Here is a 23142-nt window from a genome sequence, read left to right on the forward strand (position 1 = left end):
CCTTTTTGTCCTTTGAGAACTTTTGCCAGAAATGGAGAGGGGGAGACGACTTGTTTGTTGAGCTGGAGGAAAGCATTGAGAATGGGTATGTGGGTTCCATGGCTGCTGGTATCTCTCAGCCACCCCTCCCCCTTGGGTGGCCCCTCTGAGGTCTGCAGAGCTCCTGAGATGAGGGCTGTCAGGCTCTCCCTGGGGCTCAGGTCCCTGGGGTAGCCTTTCTGTGGCCCCCACAACCACGGCTCCCCTACAGCAGCAGGGGCCCAGCTGCCAGTTACTGGTGACACCTCTGCTGAAGTCACTTTCATCTCAACACCACTGGAGTTTCTCTGGGGTCTGACCAGAGAGGTGGGGTGTCTGCACACCTTGAAACCACAGAGCAATTGTAGATAACGATTTGGAGAAATATTTAAAACAGTAAAGCACCTACGGTTCTTGTTTAGAGACATTCGCAAATGCAGAGAATCCACTGGGGACATACATATTCTTTTCTCTTTCTTTTCACAAAATGATTAATTTCTGCTAAATTTAAAAAACAAGAGAGGCTGCGTGAGAGGAGGAATGGATTAACCTGAGAGATAAGTTCTTTTAATTTAAAAAATGTGTGTATTCTGACACACACACGCACACAGGTGCACGCACATATCTGCTGAGTGGCCCCAGGCTCCCCTGCCCCTTCACTCCCCTCTCACTCAGTGTGTGTACTGTCACATAGACATACGTGCATACACGCATGCACACACAAACGCATGCACTCACAAGGCTTCCCTGCCCCCTCACTCCCTCTCACTGCAGCACCTCTGGCCTCTGTAATGCAGAGCAGCCCCTCTAGGCAGCACAGCCCCTCCGGACCAGGGAGCACCACCTTCCTGTCAGCTGTAACCCTGAGTCCCAGAGCCCGGCCTGAGACTGGAGAAACACCCGGGGCCTTGCCCACTCCCCCTGTACCCAGATCCTGGGAGGAAGGAGGGGCAGATTTTGCTACCACTAAGGGCTCCTTAGTCCCACACAAGAGACCCAGGCCCCCACCTCCCTGAGGCTGTGACTCCTGCAGACAAGGCCAGAGGTCACCTCAGTCCTGTCACTTTCTAACACCCTTCCACACTGAGTGAAATCGAGGCCCTCACTGCCAGTCCTCCAAACTCTTGTCCCAAGTTCAAAATCCTCCAGGAGCAAGAGGGCTAGCACTGTGTGTGTCGGCAGTCCTGTGGCGTGGGTTGTGTCACTGTTTTCGTGGGCCTAGTGATGTGAGGGGTGGACCCTGTGGGGAGAGGACGACGGGCAGGCTCAAGGGTGTTGAGGGTGGTCCTCCCAGTGGTGACAAGGTGGGACCTGCGGCCTCCAGCCCCGCGAGCAGCTTCTATCTTACAAACCAGGCACAAAAACGGAAGACCCTCCTATAAAGAAAAGGCCGCTTGCCCAGGAGCAGACCAGGACAGAAGAGGACAGGGTGTCGCACAGCAGCCATGTCTCTCAGTGACCCCGGAGGACCAGGCACCCTCATCCTCAGGCCCAGGCCTCCGTCTCCCATTCCTTGAACATTTCCAGGCCTGCTGAGTTAGGGCTCAGCTGCCTCCCTCTCCTTTCTCCGCTGGAAACTGAAGCTCCAGCGAATGCTTCTAACTCCTGCGCCCACTCAGCCATGTCCCCCTTGCAAAATCCTCCCCTTCCCGCACCCCCTGCACCCAGCCAGCCAATCCGCGGGCTGCCAGCCTCTCCAGACCCTTGCCTCAGGGCCCTGGCGGGATAAAACCAATCCGCGATGCCGGGTGGATGGGAACAAACTTGGGACCGAGGACAGAAGCGGGCCCAGGGCACCCTGGCAGAGGACCCAGGCAGTGAGGGCCTGCGGCCCCAGATCAGGTATGCCGCCCAGGGTCTGCTGCAAGCTCACTGGGATCTAGGGGTGATAAGAGAAGGGAAAGGGTCCCAGGAAGCCTTTTCCCTCCCAAATTAAACTGGATGAGGCTGGGTACCCTGGCTGGAGTTGGGGCTTAATCGGCGGACCCCAAATCCTGGACTTGGCCAGGCACACATGTTTGTGCTAGGCCGGGCTGAGGTTGGCCACACTTCACCTAAAACCCTCCGACTGCTGCCGCGCGACGAAAGCCAGGGGGACAGGGCCTGGGAGGAGGTCTAAGGCAGCAGACATGCATCTGATGCCCCTTGTCCTGGGTCTGCAGGGCAGCGGCGCGGCGGGCGCGGCGGGGACCTGCGTGAGGACGCCCTGAGCCCCAGGCGGGCAGCGAGCTGTCCGGCGATGCCTCATAATTCCCTCAGATCCGGTAAGGACGCTCGTGGCCGAACCCCGAGCCCCGCGTCGCCGTGCGTCTGTGCGTGCGCTCGGGTCGGCGAGGCTGGGGGCGTGCGCGCCGGGCTCGCCGGACCCCCTACGTAGATAGCCTCTGGGGCCCTGGGCCTGGCCTCTGCCACCGCCGCCCTGTCGCTCTCCGGCCCTGAGGTCCCTTCGGCCCGGCGGAGCCGCTTTCCCCAGGCCTTGGTTTCTGTGGACCATACGGAGCGGTGAGGAGCTCTTGCTGGGACCAGAGAGGACTCCCTCGCGCCCACCCTGGTTTGCATGGCCTTTAAGAATGGGCATCCTGCGCGCTCAGGCCGTGGGTCGCGCCCTGCAGGACTTGCAGTTCCCCTGGCCCGACCTCTAAGCCCCGGTCCGGGTGCCCGCAGCTCTCGCCTGTAGCTCTCCGAGCGCGACCCTGAACCCTGCGTAACTCTCAAGCCAGAGGGAAAGGAGCCGGTGGTCGGGAGCCTGGGAGCCGTGAGTGCGTTCGGGGACTCGGACTCCTTCTGGCCCACCGCGGGGCAAGCGGGGAGCGGCGCGCGGCATCCGGCCTGAGCTGCCTGCGGGCCGAACCCCCTCCCCACCGCCCGGGCTCAGGGCCTTCAAAAGCGCTCGGGGTCCCTGGCCCGTTCGCCTGCTCTTTCCCAGGTCGGGGTGGGGGTGGAGTCTGTGTCGGGAAGGAGCCCCGGGTCCGGCCCGTGGGTGCGCTGGGCACCGCCGCCCAGCGCTCAGCAAGTGTGGGCAGCGGGCAGAGGCACCGCCCGGGCGCCGTGATGGATGGAACGGGGCCGGCCGCGGGGAAGGCGATTTATGAGGCCAGGGCGCAGCGCTATCGATTTGGGCCGGCGAAGTGAGAGGAAATCAATATTTCAGATGAATTCTCGGTGAATATGAAGTCCGCTCGGCAAACGGGACATTTGTTATAATAAGGAGGGTCGGATCAGCGGGGCGCGCGGCTGAGATCTCTATTTAGCCAGAGGGCCGCGGTCCAGCTTCGCGCGCAGCCTCGGATCTGGGGCCAAGGCACCACCGGGAGAGGCACCGGGAGCCCGGGGCGCCGGAAGGTTTCTCATTCTGGCTTGCTCTATAGCGGAGACCGAGTCAGCAGTTCGCCCCATCGCTGCCGCACCTCTGCGGGCGCGGGGCGGACACCTCGCGGCCTTTCCGGGAGCCAGGGGACGAGAGGACTGCCCAGCACCCATTGTCCAGCCGCGCCCGGGCGTCATGCGCACTTTCTGAGGCGAGGACTAGGTTTTCGCCCCTTAGTCTTTAGCCAAAAACGGTACAACACCGGGCGTCGGCCTGCCTCGGGAGCAGGACGGTCTCCAAGGCCGAGCGCGCCGAGTGCCAGATCCCATGCCGGGCTGGTCTGGCCGCTTCCACTCCGATGCCGGTCGTTTCTCCCCTAACCTTCCCCTGACCTTTCTGGCGGTGGTAGAAGTGGGTGCTCTCGGACTCCAAATTTACAGCCCTTCAAGTAATAAGACAAAGTCGTGGTCCCTAGGGCAGACTTGATTTTGTTTCTGCTACTCGCTTTCATTCTAAAAGCACTCCTTATAATAAATAGGAATAAAAGAAGGAAAGGAAAAAAGATACAATTTATCTTTATTTTAAATCAGCAACAGGCCCAGGTGATGCGCAGTTTCCTGTGAGTTCAGATGCAAACAGCCCTTGGTTTTGGGGGAGCTGCAGAGCGCAGAGGCGTTTTTCAGTCCTGGGAGCCAGAGGGGCTTCTCCCCCTCCCCAAAACAAAGAAAAGAGGCTGAGCAGAAGGGAGAATGAGACTTTCTCCTTTGTCTTAATATAATGCTAATAACATAGAAGACAATTGCCTAAAACGCAGCTCAGGAGGTTCGCTGCCCTGCTCCTTTGCTCAGTCCTCTGTAGGCAAACCCTTCCTTTACTTGACGCTGCTGCCAGTATTTACAACTCAATTCCTAAACCGGCCCCTCCTGGTTTCGTGAGCCCACTTCTCGCTTAGGTGCAGGCAGCTTCCTGGCACGTCCATTTCTGAGGGGCTTCTCCTGGAGACCCCATCTGAGTGTCCTCTGGGGCAGGATGGGGCTCAGGCTGCCGGCGCTTGGGCCCTTCGGGGGAACCGGGCGGGCACACCGTTTCCAAGGAGAGAGGTGCTGGCTCCCCAGTGTCTTGTGCGCCCGTGCCCATGGCTGCTGGCCCACCCTGGGCTCATCTTGCTTTGCAGAGAGGTCTGAATATATTTGTTTTTCTACAGCTTTCTTCTGAAGGGATGTGGAGAGCAAATAGCGAATCATTCTGTTGTGTGCTGGTTAGCAATGGGCTGCATTTTTCGTAAAACCCAGCGGGAATTTTGTAGCATCGAGGAACAAAGATCCTCTAAAGCAAAAACATTGTTTAAATAATCAAAGATGCATGAGGAGTGAGAAACCCCACATAAATATTAAAACATACACAACATGCTTTCAGTGAAGTGAGTTTAAAAAAAGCAAGCAGGTTGTCGTTAAAAGTTTGTGCAGTAACTTGCTGTAACCCGGTCGGCCAGCTCCCGAAAGTCGGTTTTTCAAGTGGTGAGCAGACTTCAGACTGCAGAGGACAGTACCTGTAACTCCCTAGATGTGAGATGTGAAGCCCCGTGCATGCTCTCCTCTGGGTTTAGAAAAAAAGAAAGGGGCCGAATGCATTTGGGGAGGGTGTCTATTCTTCCAGATCTCTCCCCTCGGTTGAAAATAAGGTCTTCCTGGGACGGAAACGTCAGGAGGCACAGAAAGAGGTACTGGTTCCTCGATCCATCTTTGTTTCAAGACGTCCATCCTCCCCCCCTCCCCGTCCTCAGTGCAAGTTAATTAGGAGATAATTTAGCTACCTTGTGAATTAGTTTTAAGATAAGTATCCTTTCAAGCTTTGTCACTTTAATTGCCCCACTGATTGATAAGAAGTAATTATTTCTAATTGACACTTTTTTTGGATGTCTATTAGAAGCATTTATTTGGGACTTTTTTGGGGTAGAAGGGAAGTTAATTAATTTTATCTGTCTACACCCAAAGACTCCCTAATTTTGCTGAAGAGGACAAAGGAAGTGAAGGAACACAGCACGAAAATCAATCTCATGGAATTTTAATTACTAAGAGATATTTTCGTTCAAAGGATAGAATCTGCTGATACATTAGTATGAGAAAACTGTATTGACGGCCTCAAATCTCGAATTTTAATGGGGTACATGCTTTATGGGTATATGTTTCCCATGGATATACAGTACCCCACAATCCCTTTAGGTGCTGACTTCACGTGGGAGGTTACTCTGTTTTGTAATTAATTTTTGTTAAAAGCAAAATCAACAGAACTTCGAATGCTCAGAAGAAATGGCATCATTTTTGTAAGAGCTAATGGTAAGAAAGATTTACTGATGATCATCCTTGTTCTCTAATTATTGATAGAGTTGGGTATAAAGGTGAAACTTTACTTATGGTGACATGCCTTTTTATACCTAAGCCTCAGAGCAAACAGTTTAATCATTCACATCCTCCAGACGTTAACTGTGAAAGAGAGAGAAAGAAGGGGAAGAATAAAGAGAAAAAGAAAGACAGAAAGGACGCAGTGGTGGGGGGAGGGAGAGAAGGTAGTTGGAGAAGAAAGAGGAAAGAACTCATTTCAGAACCGAAGGTAGCCAGGTGCAGGGCACATTGACCATGGAATATAAGAAAATTGAAACTACTTCAGAACACATCCTTTTTAACAGGATTCCTGCCACAGCCCCTAAGCAACCCCTAACCACCACCAGAACACTCTACTTTTCTAGGCATAAAAAGAGGCACGACCTTAGGGAGCCCGCTGGTCTGGATCTCAGGTGTCTAGATGTCAAAGTCCTGATTTGTGTCCATGAAAAAGGGTCAGGAAACAATGCATTGAGCTCTGGGGGCTTATAAAGAGATCTGTGTTGTTGATTTTATTATTAAAGCCCTTGTGATCTTCACTCCTGGTTGTGTCCCCACAATCTTTTCACGCATAGTCTTGTGGCTCACTGGCATAGGAAAACACGTCCACATGAGCCCAGAGTAGAGACACACTTGCACACACGCGTGCACATCTGAAATGAGGGTCACAGCCAGACAAGATGCCCTCCTGTCAGTCTAATTTCAGCCAGTACCCTTTCCAATGATTTGTGTGTAAAATCTTGTCTGCGCAATCTTGTCTGCGCCTAGTGGTGTCTCTCCCACATTACGTGGGGCTGCAAGAATGAGGAAACAGTCCAGATAAAAAAGAAATTTAAGACGCACAAACAGCAGATAATATCGCATACCGACCTCACTATTAGTGAAAGTGAAAATATATAAATAATGCAAAAAAAAATCAGCAAGGGAGAGTTTGGTAATGGAAAATTCCCTACAATGAAATGAAACAGTAATTTAGTGGAGATACGCCTGAATGAATTAGCATTTATTAATTGGTTCTCATAAAAACAATGTGTGTGTGTGTGTGTGTGTGTTTGGAGGTGTGTTTAAAATATCTATTTTTCATAGGAAAAGTGTCTCAAATATTCTATCAGATTGCTTAGTGATCACCCTCTACTTGGAAGAAGCCCCAGCTTCTCACTGGGGAACTTCACCTGTGCACAAAGCACTTGGGGTAGATTGGGGGCCCCCTTGGTCGAGAAGAAGGAAGCACCTGGGACGTTTCCAGGCTGAAACCAGCGGGGCTGTGTTGGCAGACTCTGCGGCGCTTAGGGACGTCCCAGCCGGTCCCTCTGGGGCACAGGGCTGCTGGCTGTGCTGGCTTCCAGCACCCTCCTGCTCAGGCAGTAGTTGCCGTTGGCCATCTCAGGAGGAGCCTGCTGGGCTCACTGTGCAGGGATGTGTTTCTCTCTCTGTGTTCATAGTCGGTCTGTCTTCAGCTCCTAGCATTCTGAAGCTTCTGTATTCATCAGTCCATGAGGGGCCGAGCTTCCTGTTGTGAAGAGAAAGCTCTGAGCCCTGTGGTTCTGGGTACACAAGGAACCAAAGAGAACAATGTCGTTTAAGAATAAAAAGATGATGTTAAAGGTGGGGCAGGGGAATGTGCCCCTGGGTGAGACTGCACCTTCTTTTGTTGTAGTTGAGACTCTGGGGGGAGGCTGATTCCCTTCTGAGAGAGAGCTGAGGGGTGTAAAGCGCCTGTGAACAGAGGAGACCGCCCCCCAATTCCCTGGGTTTTTCCTGGGTTCACCCTGAAACACCTTAGCCCAGGCTGCTTGCCCAGGGGCTGGCAGAGGTGCAGAGAACCCCGGTGCAGGCTGCTCTGGCTCCTCCGGCCCACAGTCAGTGGCCCTGGGTGGAATGGGCAGATCACCCACCCTCCTTGTGCCTTTCCTGGGGGCACTGCATCTGCATGTAACTCTTTGAGGGCTTGTAATCACTTCCTCTGGTCCAGAGCCAGGGTCCACATGCCTGTTTGGGTTTCTGAAAGCCCCTGCAGTCCCCTGCCCTGGCCAGGTGGGACACAGTGAGAACACACCTCTCACAGGGGCCACACGCCAGAGCACTCTTCATGGGGCACAAGTAATATCACTGAGTCTGCTCTATGGTGACTGTAGCTCCCTCCCCAGGAGTGTCCTTCCTGAGGCCTGTCCCCCGGGGACATTTGCATCTTGTCTCTGTTTGATCCCTGAGCGTCTTTCTTAGTCACCAATGCCCCACAAGATGCCAAGTGTCGCGAAGGCCCAGCACAGTCGCTCCAGCTCTGCCAATGCCACTTTTATACCCAAAGGAAGGGCTGCGCGTGCCCTCTGCTTGTGAGTCCTCCGGCAGTGGGGTGTGCGTGTGATCTGCCAGCCACAGGCGTGGGCCTCTTTGGAGAGCTCGGTCTCAGGACTCCCAGGCGGGGACTGCCTTGACTCTTATGGGGGATGGAACCGCTGCTCAGAGAGGCTGATCCGACTTCTGCTCCTTCCTTGCCCCCTCCCAGAGGCCAGCTCGTCACACCCCTGTAGCAACAGGTGGATTTTTTGCACCTGCAACTTCACTGGGAGCCCTTGGTGACAAGGCACAAGGGCCTGTACCAACAGTGGTGACAGATGGGGCCTCTTCTCAGCTATGTTCCTTGGCAATGGCCTCAACTCTCCACGTCAATTAAAACAGCCCCCTTTCAGTGCTGGCCGCTATCCCATGCCGGTCTTGGAGTCGCTGTGAGGGGGGTGGAGATGAGCAGCCCCCAGGAAAGGCAGATGGGGCTTTCTCTGAACACATCCTCCAAGGCTGTCGTGTTCCCACCTGCACTGCAGAAAGGCAACTCTCCGTGGGCACCCCAATAAGTCACAGGCCATAGAGGGACTTACTCCTGGGTGTGTCCAGGCCACGTGTGGCCTCCCTGCAGGGCCCGTGTCAGAGACTGATGGGTCAGTGGGGGGATGAAATCAGCTTCAGAGCCACTGGGAGGAGCCCACGAAGTCATGAACGAAGTCAGGGGCCGTGACCGGACACCATGCCCAGACAGCGAGTGGGCACTCGTGGTGCTGGGTCCCAGCTACCCGAGTTCAGGCTCCATTGGTCTGCTGCGTCCTTGGGTCCATCCACTCAGGTTCTAACCCAGTTCTGTGCTCCTGCCCAGTGAGTTGAACTTGTAACATTGGCAGGAGCTGATGACATTTATTATGTGACAACACTTCTGTGGTCCAAGCAGGCAGCTTGAGGGAAGAAAATGTCATGCCTTCCACCCTTTGTTTTAACTGTGCTTCCTCCTGCCTTCGGCCACAGACTCATCAGCTTTGTCTTCCCATCGCAGGTCTCCTAAGTAGCCTTGGAGTGACCTGAGTACTTAGTGCTGATGAGCCCCCTGGGACATGTTGTTGTTATCAGACCAGCACAGCAGGGAGGCCGGGGGGATGGCAAGGTGATGCTCACTCAGCCTGCTGTCATCATGGGAACTTTGTATTCACACAGACTCAGGGCGCTCTGTGTGTTGTGATTCCCCAGCTTCTCCAAGACAGCAGGACCATTATTCCAGAGTACACTCCGGGAGTGAGGTGTCAAGAGGGTGACTTGTGAAGTCGCTGTGGAGCAGGACCTGTGGCAGACCCCCATTTCCGTGGGAGCAGGAGGGGCAGGCCTGGGCTTTGACCTTCACCCCGACCTTGCTGCTCTCTCCCTGTGTGACCCGAGGCAAGTCAACTTTCCCTCTGCCTTGAATTTTCTCATCTGTATAAAATACCAGGACCGTGCAGGACTTCCAGGAAGTCCTGAGTGTTGGAGCAGGACCCTCGCCTGGCGTATAGCAGCTACTCAGGAAATTTCTGCTGTTACCAGAGGGGGCAGTCTCCCAAAGTCCCAGGGCAGATGCCCAACCCTTACATTTCCTTGATCTTTTCTGTGAAACTCTCTGTGAGTAACTTGAAACCTAGTGTTGAAACTTTGCTCCCCGTTAAAACTTATGGCAGACCATTTAATATTCCATGTGGATGAAAGCAAAGGCCTCTGGCCCAAGGCTGTTGCCTTAAAGGGAACGGTGGTGGGTCGAGCTGGTTCAAAGCCCGTGGCCGTGATCAGCAGGCCACCTGGAAAAACACTTTGTGTTTCATTTTACCAGAACATTCTAGAATTGGTCTTGGAGGAAGATGAACCAAAGAGGGTGCAGCTCTCTGTGTGCAGCTAAGACAGGAAGATTTGTTCATAAGCGACTCAGAACCACACTTTTAGTTTTAAAAAATTAAAACCCACTCACCTTTGATCTTCTTCTGTTCCTTCCCCAGCCCCCATCTTGTATTTCCCAACTTTGTGCAACAATCACCCCACTTTGGCCCAAGAGCCTGTGACGAGCTGAGCACCACACTACCAGTCCCAGCTCTGTTTTGTTCTCCAGCACTGAGATGGCTCTGTGTGCTGCCACAATAGAGGTGGCAGGAATGGGGTGTCCTGGCATCTGGCTGTGACCTCAAGGTGGGAACCAGGGGGAGTGAAGCTGGGAGGGAGGCTGTCGGAGAGGACCGCTAGGAGCAGCTGCAATCTGAGGGCCAGTGTTTCAATTCAATTTAACCGGCCACCTGCTGTGTGCAGGGCGCCATGCCAGCGATGGCAGCAGTCGCTGCCATGCAGTCAAGCTGGATGATGGTGACAGGCGCCTTCAGGGGCGGCAGCTGGAGTCTTGAGAGTCCCTCTCAGGTGAACAGACCAGCACCAAAAGGGGAAGGGATCAGACCGAACAAGCCGGTGCAGGGCAAGGCCTGGAGTAACACCCTGGTTGGCGGGTGCACAAAGCCATTTATCTGGAAGCCACCCCGGATGTCCACACTGGGGCCAGATAAGCCTTGCTCGGCCTTGAGCCTGCTGGGCCCTGGGGTGCTCCCTGCTCCAGACAGGCGGCCTGTGAGCCTGTAGGATCAGCTGGCCTCATGACGGGCTCCACTGGCTCTGGGCCAGGGTGGCTAGCTGGCCCAGAACCAATGGAGCCAGTGGGGCCAGCTAGCCTGGCAACGCTGGACAGAGCTGTAGGTGTCAATGCTGGGGAGACATGCCACCTCTGCCAAATGAAAACGCTTGCTGCACATGCCTGAGCTTAACCCCTGTACCTGCAGAGGTATGCCGACCACAGGACGGCCATCTGGTCCTCCTATCTCTTTGACAGGGTGACAAGTCCTGGGTCCTTGCAGTCTCCATATTCTGTGATGATATGACGGTGTCCATACCAAGAAATCCCCATGCCCCACCCCATGGTCCCCTCTCCTGCTGGCCACAGAGCTGTCTGGACAGGTGCCCCTAACTGGGCCTCGGGGGCACCCTCTCTGTGGGACCAGCTCTCGGGAGTCCTGCTGGCAGTGACACATCTGCTGTCCTCAGGGCCTGGCTGGTCCTGTCGGCTAGAAGTGTCCATCTCCCTGGGGGGCCCGAGTCCAGGAACACATCGTGCCCTGCCCACGCTGCTCTGTCCCCACCTGGAAGTCACTGTCTGTACCGCAGCACACACGGTTGCTCAGCACCCTCTCTCCACATGATGTTGCCTTCCTTTCCAAGGAACCTCTGTCCCCCCTGCTGGCTGTGCCATCAGGGTCAGACACACTGGGTTTGAATTCTCTTCAACTGCTGACACTTGAGTGGCCTCAGTAATGTGGACTCGTAGCTCCTGCCTCCGGGGGCTGCCTAGGACGGACTGAGCTCATGCTTGTGAGATGCCTAGTGGCAGGCGCCCCACACCCAGCATGTCAGGCTAGGCCCCGGCGAGCCCTCTCCTCCCCACTCCCCAGGGCCCAGCGCTTCATTTCAGACCTGTTTTACCTTCCACATGGTGCAGGCCCCTTACCTCTGTGGCTCTCACCATCTAGCCTCACGCTACCTGAGCGCCTGGGAGGACGTGCCTCACACTTTGAGAGCTTTGTGGGCTCCTGTTAACCACAAAGTGCAGCTGCACCCAAGTTGGTATGGGCCAGGCAGGGGCGCAGACACCCAGAGCCACGTGCCCAGACCCCACAGCGACCTGGCAGAGCAGGGCTGCCGCTGACCCCGGGTTGCCTTCAGAGCACATATGGGCAGAGTGAGGGCTGACCAGGCCGGGGATCATAGGAGCCACACCTGCTGACGGGGACTGGGGAAACCTGCACATGCACACACGTACGCACATGTGTCCAACACACACGTGCATGCAACACATACACATGTGTGCACGTGTGTGTACACACACGTGCACACGTGTGCACACACCTGTCCAACACACGCACAGTACTCACACATGAACACATGAGAAGACTTTACAAAGTCTATGTGCACAACACTGATTATTACAAACTGGTGTCATGAGGGCTTCGTGAATTCGGTCGAGTGTTTGTGTAATTTCATGAAACGTGAGCAGGGATGCTCGTTGGTGTAACAAACAATGGCAGTGGCAGGAGGACGTACACTTGTGGATAAAGTCCTTTGAGGGGAGAGTGTCATGTTGTCTGTTTAAGGGCCACCACCGCATGTGACCGGCCTCTGGGTCCTCAGGTTTGATGGAGCCACTCACTCCAGCCTCTGCCACATCCGGCCTGGTCTGTGCTGTTCTTAGCACAGCACTGTGTCACCTTCCAGGTGGCCATGTTCTGACCAGGGACAGGACAGCTGGTGTTGATGTGAGGCTGGCATTGCCTGATGTCACATGGTGGCCGTGTGGAACGATGAGCTCTACACGCTGCGTCAGAGGCAGCCGGAATGTTTCCATCACTGATAACTGAAAAGGGCCATGCCCCTGGGCCCCACCTCTCACCTCCTTTCCAGGCATGTGTGTTAGTCCCTTAAGAAACCCAGTGGCTTTGTGGTGCTGGAAGGACACACACAGGACCTCGATCTCCTGTTCCTGAGCATCCACGTGCTCATCACACTTGGTGCAAGTCTCCCCTCCGTCTCGCTCCTAGCCTCTCCGGTGCAGATCTGGGGCCAGGACACCTCCCCTTGATATTTCCTCTGAAGATCACCCTGAAGTCCCCATTCCACCAGCTTTGTCAGCTTGGTCTGTTACTACAAAACACCACGGACTGGTCAACTTGAACCACAGGCACTTACTGCTCACAGTTCTGGAGGCTGGACGTCTGAGGTCGGGGTGCCTGCATGGCCAGGGCCCCTTTCTGGCTGCAGGCGGCCTTTTCTCGCTGTGCCCTCACATGGTCTTTCGCGGTGCATGTGCCTGGAGAGAACTGCTGTCTCTCCCTCTCTCAGGAGGGCACTAAGCCCTCCAAGGGGCCCACCCTGACGACCTCATCGAACCCTGATGCCCCCACGGGCGCCACCTCCCAACACCATCGCCCTGCAGTTAGGGCTTCAACATGTGGATTTGGGGGGATGTAAACATCAGCCGATAACACCACCCACAGAAATCGTGATTTATTTTTCTCCTCAATGCACAGACCACTCGGTTCATTACCCAAACTCTCTTCTTCCCAGCTCTCTATGTCGTGTGACGACCCCACTCATCCCTTCCTGGTCTGTTTGTCCTGGGTGGGTGCTCAGTGTGGACCATGTGCCTGGGTCCCCTGTGCCTGGGTCCCCTGTGGTCTCACTGCAGCTCATAAAGGGTGTCCTGGTATCTCCCCACCCCCACTTCCTAAAGGAGCACCTGGTTCCTCCTCCGACCACTGGCACGCCCACACTTGCCACAGGACCCTGCATGATCACTCACGGCATCTACATTCAGTCACACGGGCTGTCACGATGTGCTGTCACCCATGCAGACACCCACCCTGGCCACATAGGCTTTGAGTTCTAACTCCCGTTCGCTTCAAGGGGCATCAAGCTCTGCACCCACTTCAGCAGTGAACACGTGCGAGCCCCAGGGATGGTGGGCGGGGCTGTGGAACACAGGCGTTGCTGAACACAGGCGTTGCTGCAGGTGGGGTGCGAGCCTGCTGGCCAGGGGCAGGACCCAGCCGGTGACCCGAGCCCAGAGTCAGCTCTGGGAGCAGGGACGAGGACAGCAACGGGAAGACAAGGGAGTCGGGGTCACGACGGCTGTGGGCTCTGACAGGCAGACGCAGATGTCCTGGTGCCTGGGCCGTGGGCCCTTGCTTGGCGCACACACAGGCGGCGATTTCCCTGTGCCCTTCGGCCCTCTTACCCAATCCACCACCCACTTACTCCGTCCTGCTTGGCTCTATGTTCTCTTCCTTAGGGACAGCCGTGGGAACACTCTGCATGAGCGAGAGGGTCTGCACCGTTGAACGTTCTGGTTTCTCTCCTTTCCCAGTCTGATGATTTTCCAGAACAATCCTAGAGTCCTGTTTGCACTTCCTTTCAATCCAATCATTAACTGGCATTTGTAGGCAGATGGCTGGTGTGCAACCTGGGGAGGTCCCTTTGCGACGCCTGACGCTACTTCCCACTACTTCCATGTGTGAGCTCGGGTCCCAGCTGTGTGTTCCCAACCTCCACGCCTGTGCCATGCCGTGGGCCTCCCTCGCACATGCGCGGTCAAGTCTCACCTTGTCCACCAGGACCCCTGATGCCCTCCCCTGTGGTGGCTGTCCCTCGGAGCCTCTCTGCCCCTCACTCCCACTTGGGTCCAGTTCTCTCATCGTGTCACATGAGGTCCTGCTCAGAGCCGAGTACAGTAAGAACTTGGTTCTCACCCTCTCCCCAGCACGGCACACAAATCCCACACATAGCGGGGGCTTCACAAGTGTCCCCGGCAGCAGTTTTCATGTAATTGTACAATAACATGTTTGGCTGTTCTGCCAGTGGACCTAACTTTATGTCTGAGCTTTGTTACAAAGCACATTTGTGTCTCCCATGTCATGTTGCTGTAATTCCTCTTCTGTTTTCTTTATAAAGCGTGGCCACGATGGGGCTGAGGAAACACCTACCCGGTCCTGGGCCATCTTTCTGTCCTGGGCTCAGATGCAGGGCAGCAAGATGGGGCAGCAGTGACCACTGAAATAGCAGATTGGCCGGTCTAGGCAAATCTGACCTGACAGGGGACCCACGCTAGGTGTCGGCTGGGGCATGGTAGCCAATCGCATTTAGAGCAGAGCGCCTGTGAGGACCAGCAGTTACAAGATTCTGTAGGTTGGGACGGAAACTGCCCAAACAATGTCTGGCACGTGGTGCATACACAGCAGATGCTCTGTGAATATTTGGTAACAGAAAGAGCTCTCCTTTTAATTTGCTCAGCACAGTGCTTCTTAGTGTGGTGTCCACTCCAGCATGAGGACGTGTCAGCACCCATAGAGCCTGGAGTCAGGATTGTGCTGCAGACCAGTAGGTGGGAGGTCCGGCCACAGGTCTTCCAGCCCTCTGGAGACACAGCCCTCCCCCTGATGCAGCACCCTGCTCCTGGGGACCTCAGGACTGGGGCAGATGCAGACACAGCCTCGGGTTGGCCCCTAGCTGTGCACAAGGCACGAAACCTCCAAATTGTCATCTTCACGCACAAAACGGGGCTCAAAGTGCCAGCCCAGCTCCTCGCACTGTGTGAAAACCTGTTCCCGATCCGACCAGTTGCTATTTGTTGAACTGAACTAAATTTCAGAATCACTGGCCTGACAGCACTTTGAACGGGTTTGGCAAATGTTAGGTGGTTCATGGGCAACCTTCGGACTGGGTCCAGAACGTTCTGAGTGGGGGAGAAGCCTATAAGCCTGGTGGCCTGGGGCCCAGCCTCTGCTGATGTGTGGATACTCTCGTATTACAACCTGGCACAGGACGCCGGCTCAGGAGTAGACAGCAGGCTGCTGACTCTGTGGGGAGGGGGTGACCTGAGAGAGGCGGGCTCACCGACAGAGGGCCATAGTGACAACTTGCCACCAGCTGAGGGGTTGGAACACCTGACCTTCACCCTCTTCGAGCTCTGGGGGCTGGGAGTCCCAGAGCAGGTGAGGCAGGCTGGGTTCCTTCTGTGGCTGTGAGGGACGGTGAGCTCTCGGCCTGTCCCCCAGCTCCTGGTGGCATCTGTGGGGACCCTTGGCTGTGGCAGCATAAGTGCAGCCTTCACATGGTGTTCTCCCTGTCTCTGTGTCCAGTGTCATTCGCACTTAAGGACACATGGGATTAGAGGCCACCCTAATGACATTCTCTTCACTTGATCATCTGTAAAGACCCTTTTTCCAAATGAGGCCACATTCAGACGCACTGGGGACCAGGATTTAAATGTGTGAGATTTGGGGGGCACAGTCCAACCCAAAACAACCCGTGTGTTGCATGTTCTTGGTCTTGCTCAGCTCTCCAACCAGCGTCAACAGACGCTCAGCGGGGATGGGTCCGAGGGACACCAGCTATGGGAGGCTCAGTCTGGAAGTGACAAAGGGGAAGCTCACGTATTCTCTGGAGCCTTTCCTGTTGTGCCCACCCCAGAGCTCCACAGAGGAGGGCACTCAGCTCTCCAAGCCCAGGGCCCACGGAAAAGAGCTTCACATTTTTACCATGAAAATAAAAATGACAAGCAAGTGCATAAAAGGACCAGAAAGCTTTCAGGTGTGCCATGTCCAAACCCATTCTGCCCGGTTCCAGCATCTCTCCCCCCTGTCTGCCCGGGTGGCCCCAGCCAAGATGGCACTGGCGTCCCCAAGGACCCTGATGTGGAGTAGACTGAGGTCAGATAGTGTGAGCCCGAGCCCGTGCCATTAGATGGGCCACGTCCCTGTCCTGCTGTGTCTGTCCCCCTCTGTCCCCTCCAGCATCCTGAGGCAGCAGCAAGAGGCTTTTAAGTATAATCCTCTTTGCAAGGGTGCCACATTCCTGGAATGTGCCTTCAGCCTTCAACAGGTGTGGGAACCACAGATACGCAGTTTTGTCACAGATTTTGCTCGATGTGTCGGGCTTGAAATAGCATTTCTTCATTTGTCCCTGTGTCACTCCTAAGGACTTGCAGGCCCCCTGCCCACTCCCTGCCCTGAGGGCTCTGCACCTCACATACACATGCATGGACATGCAGACACACACAGACACACACAGAGACAAACACACACACAGACACACAAGGACACAGACATGCACACATATGCATTTAGACAGACAGATACAGACACACACACACAGACATGCATACACAGACACACACACATACACACACACACACAGACATACACACACACACCATGGGTGTTCCGTGGGGTTGTAGGAAGAGCTGCAGGAGACAGTGCCTGTGAGTGGATTTAGACACTCTCAGGGGTTATTGATGTCTACCTTTCTCAAGAGCAAGGACTGTGTCATCTGCTCAGAAACCACCTGCACACACAGCCTGGAATATTATTAGACACGGCGAAGGTGCTCACTCAATTGACATCTAATGAACTGAAAACTGCTTCAGTATAGGCCCAATTTTTGAAAAACAGCATTAGTATTCTCAGGCCTCTGGGCCCAGAGGGAGTGGTCTGTGCAGACTCTGGGCTCCTCAGTGCGTGTGTAGCAGGCACTGGCACACCTGCATTGCCACTTCCACTACCCCAAACTCAGGGACCCCACTGCCTGGGCTGGAGTCTGGGGCATCTAGAAACTCAGTGGGAAGGAGCCGGGATGGACCACCTCTAGGGGACCTCCATCCAGCAATGGAAGTCGGTGTTTAATCATTAATTAATGCTTTCATTATTTATTTATTGACCATCCACTGAGTGGATATAAACTCTGGGCAACCAGCAGTGGAGCTTTTTAAAAATTCAGATTTGGGGATACCATGCCCAGAGATTCTGGTTGACGTGATGAGAGGTAGAAAGTGACAGTGGCCGGGCCCCGGGGTGATGCTGGCAGCAGCCAGGGTGGGAAGCTCAGCTCTCCTACCTGTGGGAGTCAGAAGGGACACTGGGCAGGCAGAGCACTGGCCCAGAAAGAGGCCTTGGTAATGAGACTCAGATGGAGTGCCGTTCAGGGCGGTGGGGGGTGGGGGGCGGGAGGCGGCGGGGTGGGGGGTGGTTCTGAGAGTTGGTCCAGGAAGGCTTTTCTTCTGGGGTGCATGCAGGGGACAGTGCAGGATGAGGGTTAGCCACCCACAAAGCCACATCACCTCTTCAGGAAGGGGGGAGGGAATGTGTCCAGTTTGGGAAATGGGGACAGAGGAGAAAGTGGCCCATCCTGGGCTTGGCCTAATGGTATAATTTATAGGATCTGAGAAAGCTTGCAGAGGCCTCCAGAAATCTTTGAGACTGCCCCAAAGGGAACCTTGCCATGGGACCCTTGGCCTTGGTGACCCCCTTAGTTGTCCAGACAAGGCAGGGCCTCTCCTCAGGGAACACTTTGCTTAAGGGGCTCACAGGCCTATGGATATTTGCAGCAGCTCCATCCCCCGAAATCCACTGGGCGTAGGCATCCTGGGAGGGAGGTGACAGGGTTAATCTAAGGGCTGGGGGAGGTGGAGAAAGGCCTTGAAACCAGGGAAGCCAACCAGATTAATAGATGCAGAGAGAGGGGGGCAGACCATTAGGAAGACAAAGAGAAAATCATGCCGCCGCAATAGAAACGGAAATCTAATATCAACTAGGGAAAAATAAATGGAGATTAGGGCAAACAAATTAGCTTTAATGGGTTCAATGCTAATACAAGAATAACAGCGAGCTGTGAATGCCTTTGAGGGGAGAGGGACCTGAGCAGTCGTGCAGGGAGCGGACAGGCGGCCGGTGGCAGAGGGAAGGGAAAGCTCGGTGGGGTGAAGGCTCCGAGACGCGGTGGGCGGGCTGCTCTGTGTGGCTGGGCAGGGGCTGGGAAGGGGACGGGCTGGGGGGAGAAGGGAGATCAGCAGGGGTGGAAGTCAAAGGGAGCAAGGCAACTGCAAGAGACAGGACAGAGGATAAATCAGGGGCAAAGGCGGGGAGAGTGGGGATAAACCCACCCGGAAGAGGGGCGACTATAACAGAAATAGGTCCGTTCTCTCACTAAAGGAAATCAGAAAAAGGGAAGATTAGGCCCCAGCAAAATGAACCCTGGTGAAGATTTTGAAGTGGGCTTTGTTTGGAAAGTAGCTCGCATGGTGGAGGCTTGAAGAGACAGGCGCTGCAGGTTACCAGTGCGTCACCTGTGAAGTAGGCCTAGTGTGCCCCCTGCAAGGGCCGTTAGGAGAATGCAAGCTGGCTGCAGAGCGGGCATGCCCACACCTGGCCACAGGTGTGCGCTCGAAACGCTGACTCGCAGGGAGGGGGCTGCACACCGACAGTAGCCTTGCTCCCCCCCCTTCCCCTCTTTCCTCTTCTTTTCTGTCTTCTTCTCTTCTTTTCGCTTGCTTCCCAGCCACAAGCCACCTCTGTGCACCTGCCCCATCAGCACTCTCACTGTTCAGGATAGAAGACCCGTGGGGCTTGCCTTCCTCCCTCGGACTGATCCAAGAAGACCTCTCATCCTGTGGTTCCCAGGACCCCAGGGAACTCTCCGATTGGCTGGGACTCAGAGGGTAGCCCGTGGAGCGGAGGCGGGTCCTGGCAGCCTCATAGCCATGTGGCTCCTCACAGGGCCTGAGCCTGCCACGTGGAATGTCCATGCTGGAGCTTGAGGGAAGAACCAAGAGGACAGCCTCATCAGTGTCCCCGAGCCCGTGCAGGAGGGCAAGCCTCTGCTCCTGGCAGTGACATCTGCAGCCCTCTTTAAACAGCCCTTGTCTAAGAGTCCTGCTCAGGGCAAAGAACGTGTGGGCTCCACTGAACTTGTTTTGGACCGACTTCCCTCCCTTCAGTGTTAACCCAACCAGCATCTACTGGGAACCCACTGCGCTTTGCACTGGATGTTAGGGTTCCACGGGAGAGCAGCCCCTCAGCCCTCAGGGACACACAGAATAAACACACACTTACATTCTGCTACGTGTAATGGGAGAGATGTGCCCTGGCGTGGTTAAAAAAGTCCCGGAGACAACAGTCAGGACAGGCAGGAAGGCCTTCCTATAGGAGGCAACTTCTTGAACTAATTCAGGTATGAGCATAAATCGATCGAATCGACTTCCGATCAGAGGAAAGCACGAACCAGGACTTGGGGAAGAGTCAGACGCTGCCCCATCGGATTGGAGGCTCAGAAAGCTGGGACATGAGGCCCGCCGGGCCAGCTGCCGCGGGCACCTTCCTCCAGATTTGCTAGCTTGGACTTCACCATGAGGTGACGGGTCACGTCCCAAAAGGTTTCTTACACGTGGAAGTGACATGGTCGGGTTTGGGTTTTAGGGGTACACGCAAGGCTGGGTGCAGGGGACTGGTCAGCCCCCATTCACCTGCATCCCAGAGTGTACGTCACTTAGATTTTCTTTGGTCACCTGGAACTAATTCCATCTCTCATCGTCACCCACATCCCTTAATACCACACCCTGCTGTCCTTAGACCCTGTTCGAAGGATAGTGGCTTTTACTCGTGTGTGGACTGATCGCTCCGTGAGGCAGGATCCATTCCATGTCATCAGTTCGAGTAAAATGCTTGGCCAGGAACAGACACTCCATAGACAAGTGCCGAGTGGATAAACGAGCACAGGGGTGTATACATGATGGGACGGCTGGACGGTGCCGCTTAGGTAAATGTTTCGGAAGTGAAAACGTCACGCTTTGGTGAGTGTTCCATATGGGGACAGGAGAAAAAGCTAAAGGCAGTTAGTTAATTCGTGTGGCATATATTTATTGAACACCTAATATAATTAATATAATTTAACAGACATGGTCTTGTCCTCGTGGAGCTTTCAGCCTGGTGAGTGAAGAGAGTTACTGCTTGTACGTATAGCCAGCAAACAAATCTGAAACTGAAGTGTGAGTGGTGCCGTGCAAGAGAAGGCGACGGGGGCAGTGAGAAGATCTGGACGGAAGCCCTGCTCTGTGGGGTGACACCTGCAGGGAGTGACTGTGCTGAACTGTACTGGGTGCTTAGGAGCTGACTAGATACGACAGAGGACAAGATGCCAGGTGGAGGGGATACACATAGCACTAGAGGAGGTGCCTTTTTATTAGCAAAGAGGAGGTTTCTGATGGTAAGTGGAACGTAAAAGGGGCCAGGATCACCAAGGGCAGCTGTGTGGAGTGTCCACAGCACCGAGATTTAAGAGGAGTCCGAGGAAATGGATGTAAGGGACACAGGAGGGCAGAGAAGCCGTTAGAAGGAATCCACACCAAGACTGAAGGTGTAAGGAACCAGAAGACACATTGTCATGGAAAGCCCTTTGAGAGGGAGGACCAAGTGCCTCCGCGTCACCAAGCGTCTGAGCACATGCTCAGCCTGAGGCACACGGCGAGCTGACTACCACATGGCAAGGAGGACATGAAGGAAGTAGGACCAGCAAGTAGGAAGACTTGTTGAGAAGTCTGGCTGGAAACTAGTCAGGGCAGGGGTGTGTGTGTGTGTGTTGTGCATATGGACTGGACGTCAGCACAGGTGGGGTTCACTGTGTTTGCAAGTCCTAGAAAAGGAGAGGTGAGTGATGTGACAGGAGTGGGGGACAGCTGATGGAGCACGGTTCCAGAACACACAGGGGATGACGGGGCAATGAGAAAGGGCTGCCGTTTCCTCTCCAGTTCCCTTCAGAGGATAAGGACAAGCACAGCCAGCCAGTCGGGGCTGAAGCCAGACGTGGGTGCTGCTCTCAGTGTGCTAGCCCCTTTGTCCTCTCGAGGGCCTGTGTGCCGGGTGACCCACAGCGTCACGGATGCGGGAGTGCCCGGGGCGCAGACCTGGGCTGGAAGGTGGAAGAGGTTGGAACACTCGGTTTATGCCATGGTGGACAGCTGGGAGGTCATATAGGGAGATCACAGCCTACAAGTGAGCGTGCTGGGGACACAAGGCCACAAGCAGAGATGCCAGAGACAGGTGGCATTGTGCCCGCCATGCATTTGCACAGGGCCAAAGGCACAGCATGACTTAAAGGACACCCCAGCTCCCACCCTCGTCCTGTCAGGACTCAGACTGTCACCACAACACTCTGGGGCTAAAGCAAAAATCCCCAGGTAGTCACATGGAAATTTTCACAGAACAACACCTGGGACCATTGTCACTTTAGGGCAGATGCATGAGAAGGCAGACAGCAGGGACAAGAGGAAAAGAACTGAGTCTAGGACTCGGGGGCCCTGTGTGGGGACCCCCTCACCAGCACCTCAGTGCCCCAACATGTGTGAAGTGTTCGTCTGTCACGTGTGTTATTCACTGAAGCATTACCTACAGTTTGTTTGTGACAGGTGCTGGGTACACAGGAGAACGCACACAGGAATGTAAACAGATAAGGCCACTTCATTGCCACCAGTGCTATGACAGACTTGTGCAAAGGACTGTGGGGCACAGGAAAACCATAACCACATCCTCAGGACTTGGGTGTCAGTGACCGTAGCAAGGATTTTGGGCAATGAGACTCTCCCCTTCCATCGTCTGTACACCTCGGGGCCTGTAAGGGGTGAATAAATTATCAAAGAAAGTCCTAAGATGTCCCCAAATAGTCACTTTTGCTAAGTGTACAAGTCTGGACAGCAGGCTGCACCGAGAGCTTTGCAGAGGCCCACATGCCCTCACCGCGGGGCGTGTGAGTCCTCACGGTCCCGGGAAGTCAGCAGCACCTGTCTGAGGACCTCCACACGCAGAGCCCGCTGCGCCCGGCCAGACACCGTCTCCTCCTGCTCACGCCCACGACCCAGCGGACCATGCAGTGGGCCTTTGCTGAGGCCCTCGTCCTGGTCCCCACCGTCCCCCGGCCCAACGAGGGGCTCCCACTCGTGTCTCGCTTCCGGCCTTAAAGCCCCGCCATCCACAGCTGCGTGGAAAGGTGGTCAGTGTGACGGGTGGGTGGCCCTCACGAGGGCAGGCGGGAAGGTGGCACCCACCTCTGGGCATCTGTGTGACTCACCCAAAGGAGTCGACTCCCGCACACCGGACTCAGGAGGGACACACGTCTTTCCATCACAGGGACTCAAGCCAGAGGGGCCATCCCATCTGCAGCCACAGGCTGGCTCAGGCTTTCCTTCCTGCCCGTCCCCAGCCGCAGCAAATCTACCACGTCTCAAGAGCGCCAAGACCCTGTGCGTGGGCTTCCTTCCTGACCAGATGCTCACCTCCTGGTCATCCTGCCACTGTGGGTGTCCGAGCCTCTGGACTTACCTCTGGTGCCCATATTGGCAGAAGACCCCCCAACTATTGAATTACATCCCCCCACCATTATAACTCCCTCACGGGCCTGGTTTCTGGCACCCTCAGGGCTTTGTGTCTGATTCAGGGTGAGCACTGGGTACATTATGTTGACATAAAAAGAAATGAGAATTGTGATATGCAAACAATAAGAACTATTGTTCTGGAAGAAGGTGGGCCTGGGGTGGGAGGTACACAAGTGGTTGCTTGTTCTCTTAGATTTTCTTCACCATCCGTGGCCTCAGACCAGTGGTGCGTCCCCCGCCTGGCACCATCTCAGACATAGGTCCTAGGTCCCATCCCAGACACTGCAATTCAGAAGCTCACTGTGCTCAGCAGCCTGTCTTTTATCAAAGACCCTCAAGTCTGGGGGCCACTGCCCAGTCGTAGG

The 23142-nt window shown here is 55.1% G+C and overlaps 1 protein-coding gene across 2 annotated transcripts in view; it reads left to right on the plus strand.

Annotated features, from left to right (window-relative positions):
• Window positions 1–1788: 1788 nt before the first annotated feature.
• The window catches only part of PAX8 (paired box 8), a 45761-nt gene continuing 24407 nt past the window's right edge, over window positions 1789–23142 (plus strand). For both annotated transcript variants that reach the window (XM_033100835.1, XM_033100836.1), the window contains exons 1-2: window positions 1789–1860; window positions 2181–2282. In XM_033100835.1, coding sequence (XP_032956726.1) covers window positions 2258–2282 — 25 coding nt within the window. In that variant the 5' untranslated portion in view covers window positions 1789–1860; window positions 2181–2257. The remainder of the gene's footprint in view (window positions 1861–2180; window positions 2283–23142) is intronic.

Source organism: Rhinolophus ferrumequinum, assembly GCF_004115265.2.
Source record: "Rhinolophus ferrumequinum isolate MPI-CBG mRhiFer1 chromosome 13 unlocalized genomic scaffold, mRhiFer1_v1.p Super_scaffold_3, whole genome shotgun sequence".
NCBI classification, from domain to species: domain Eukaryota; kingdom Metazoa; phylum Chordata; class Mammalia; order Chiroptera; family Rhinolophidae; genus Rhinolophus; species Rhinolophus ferrumequinum.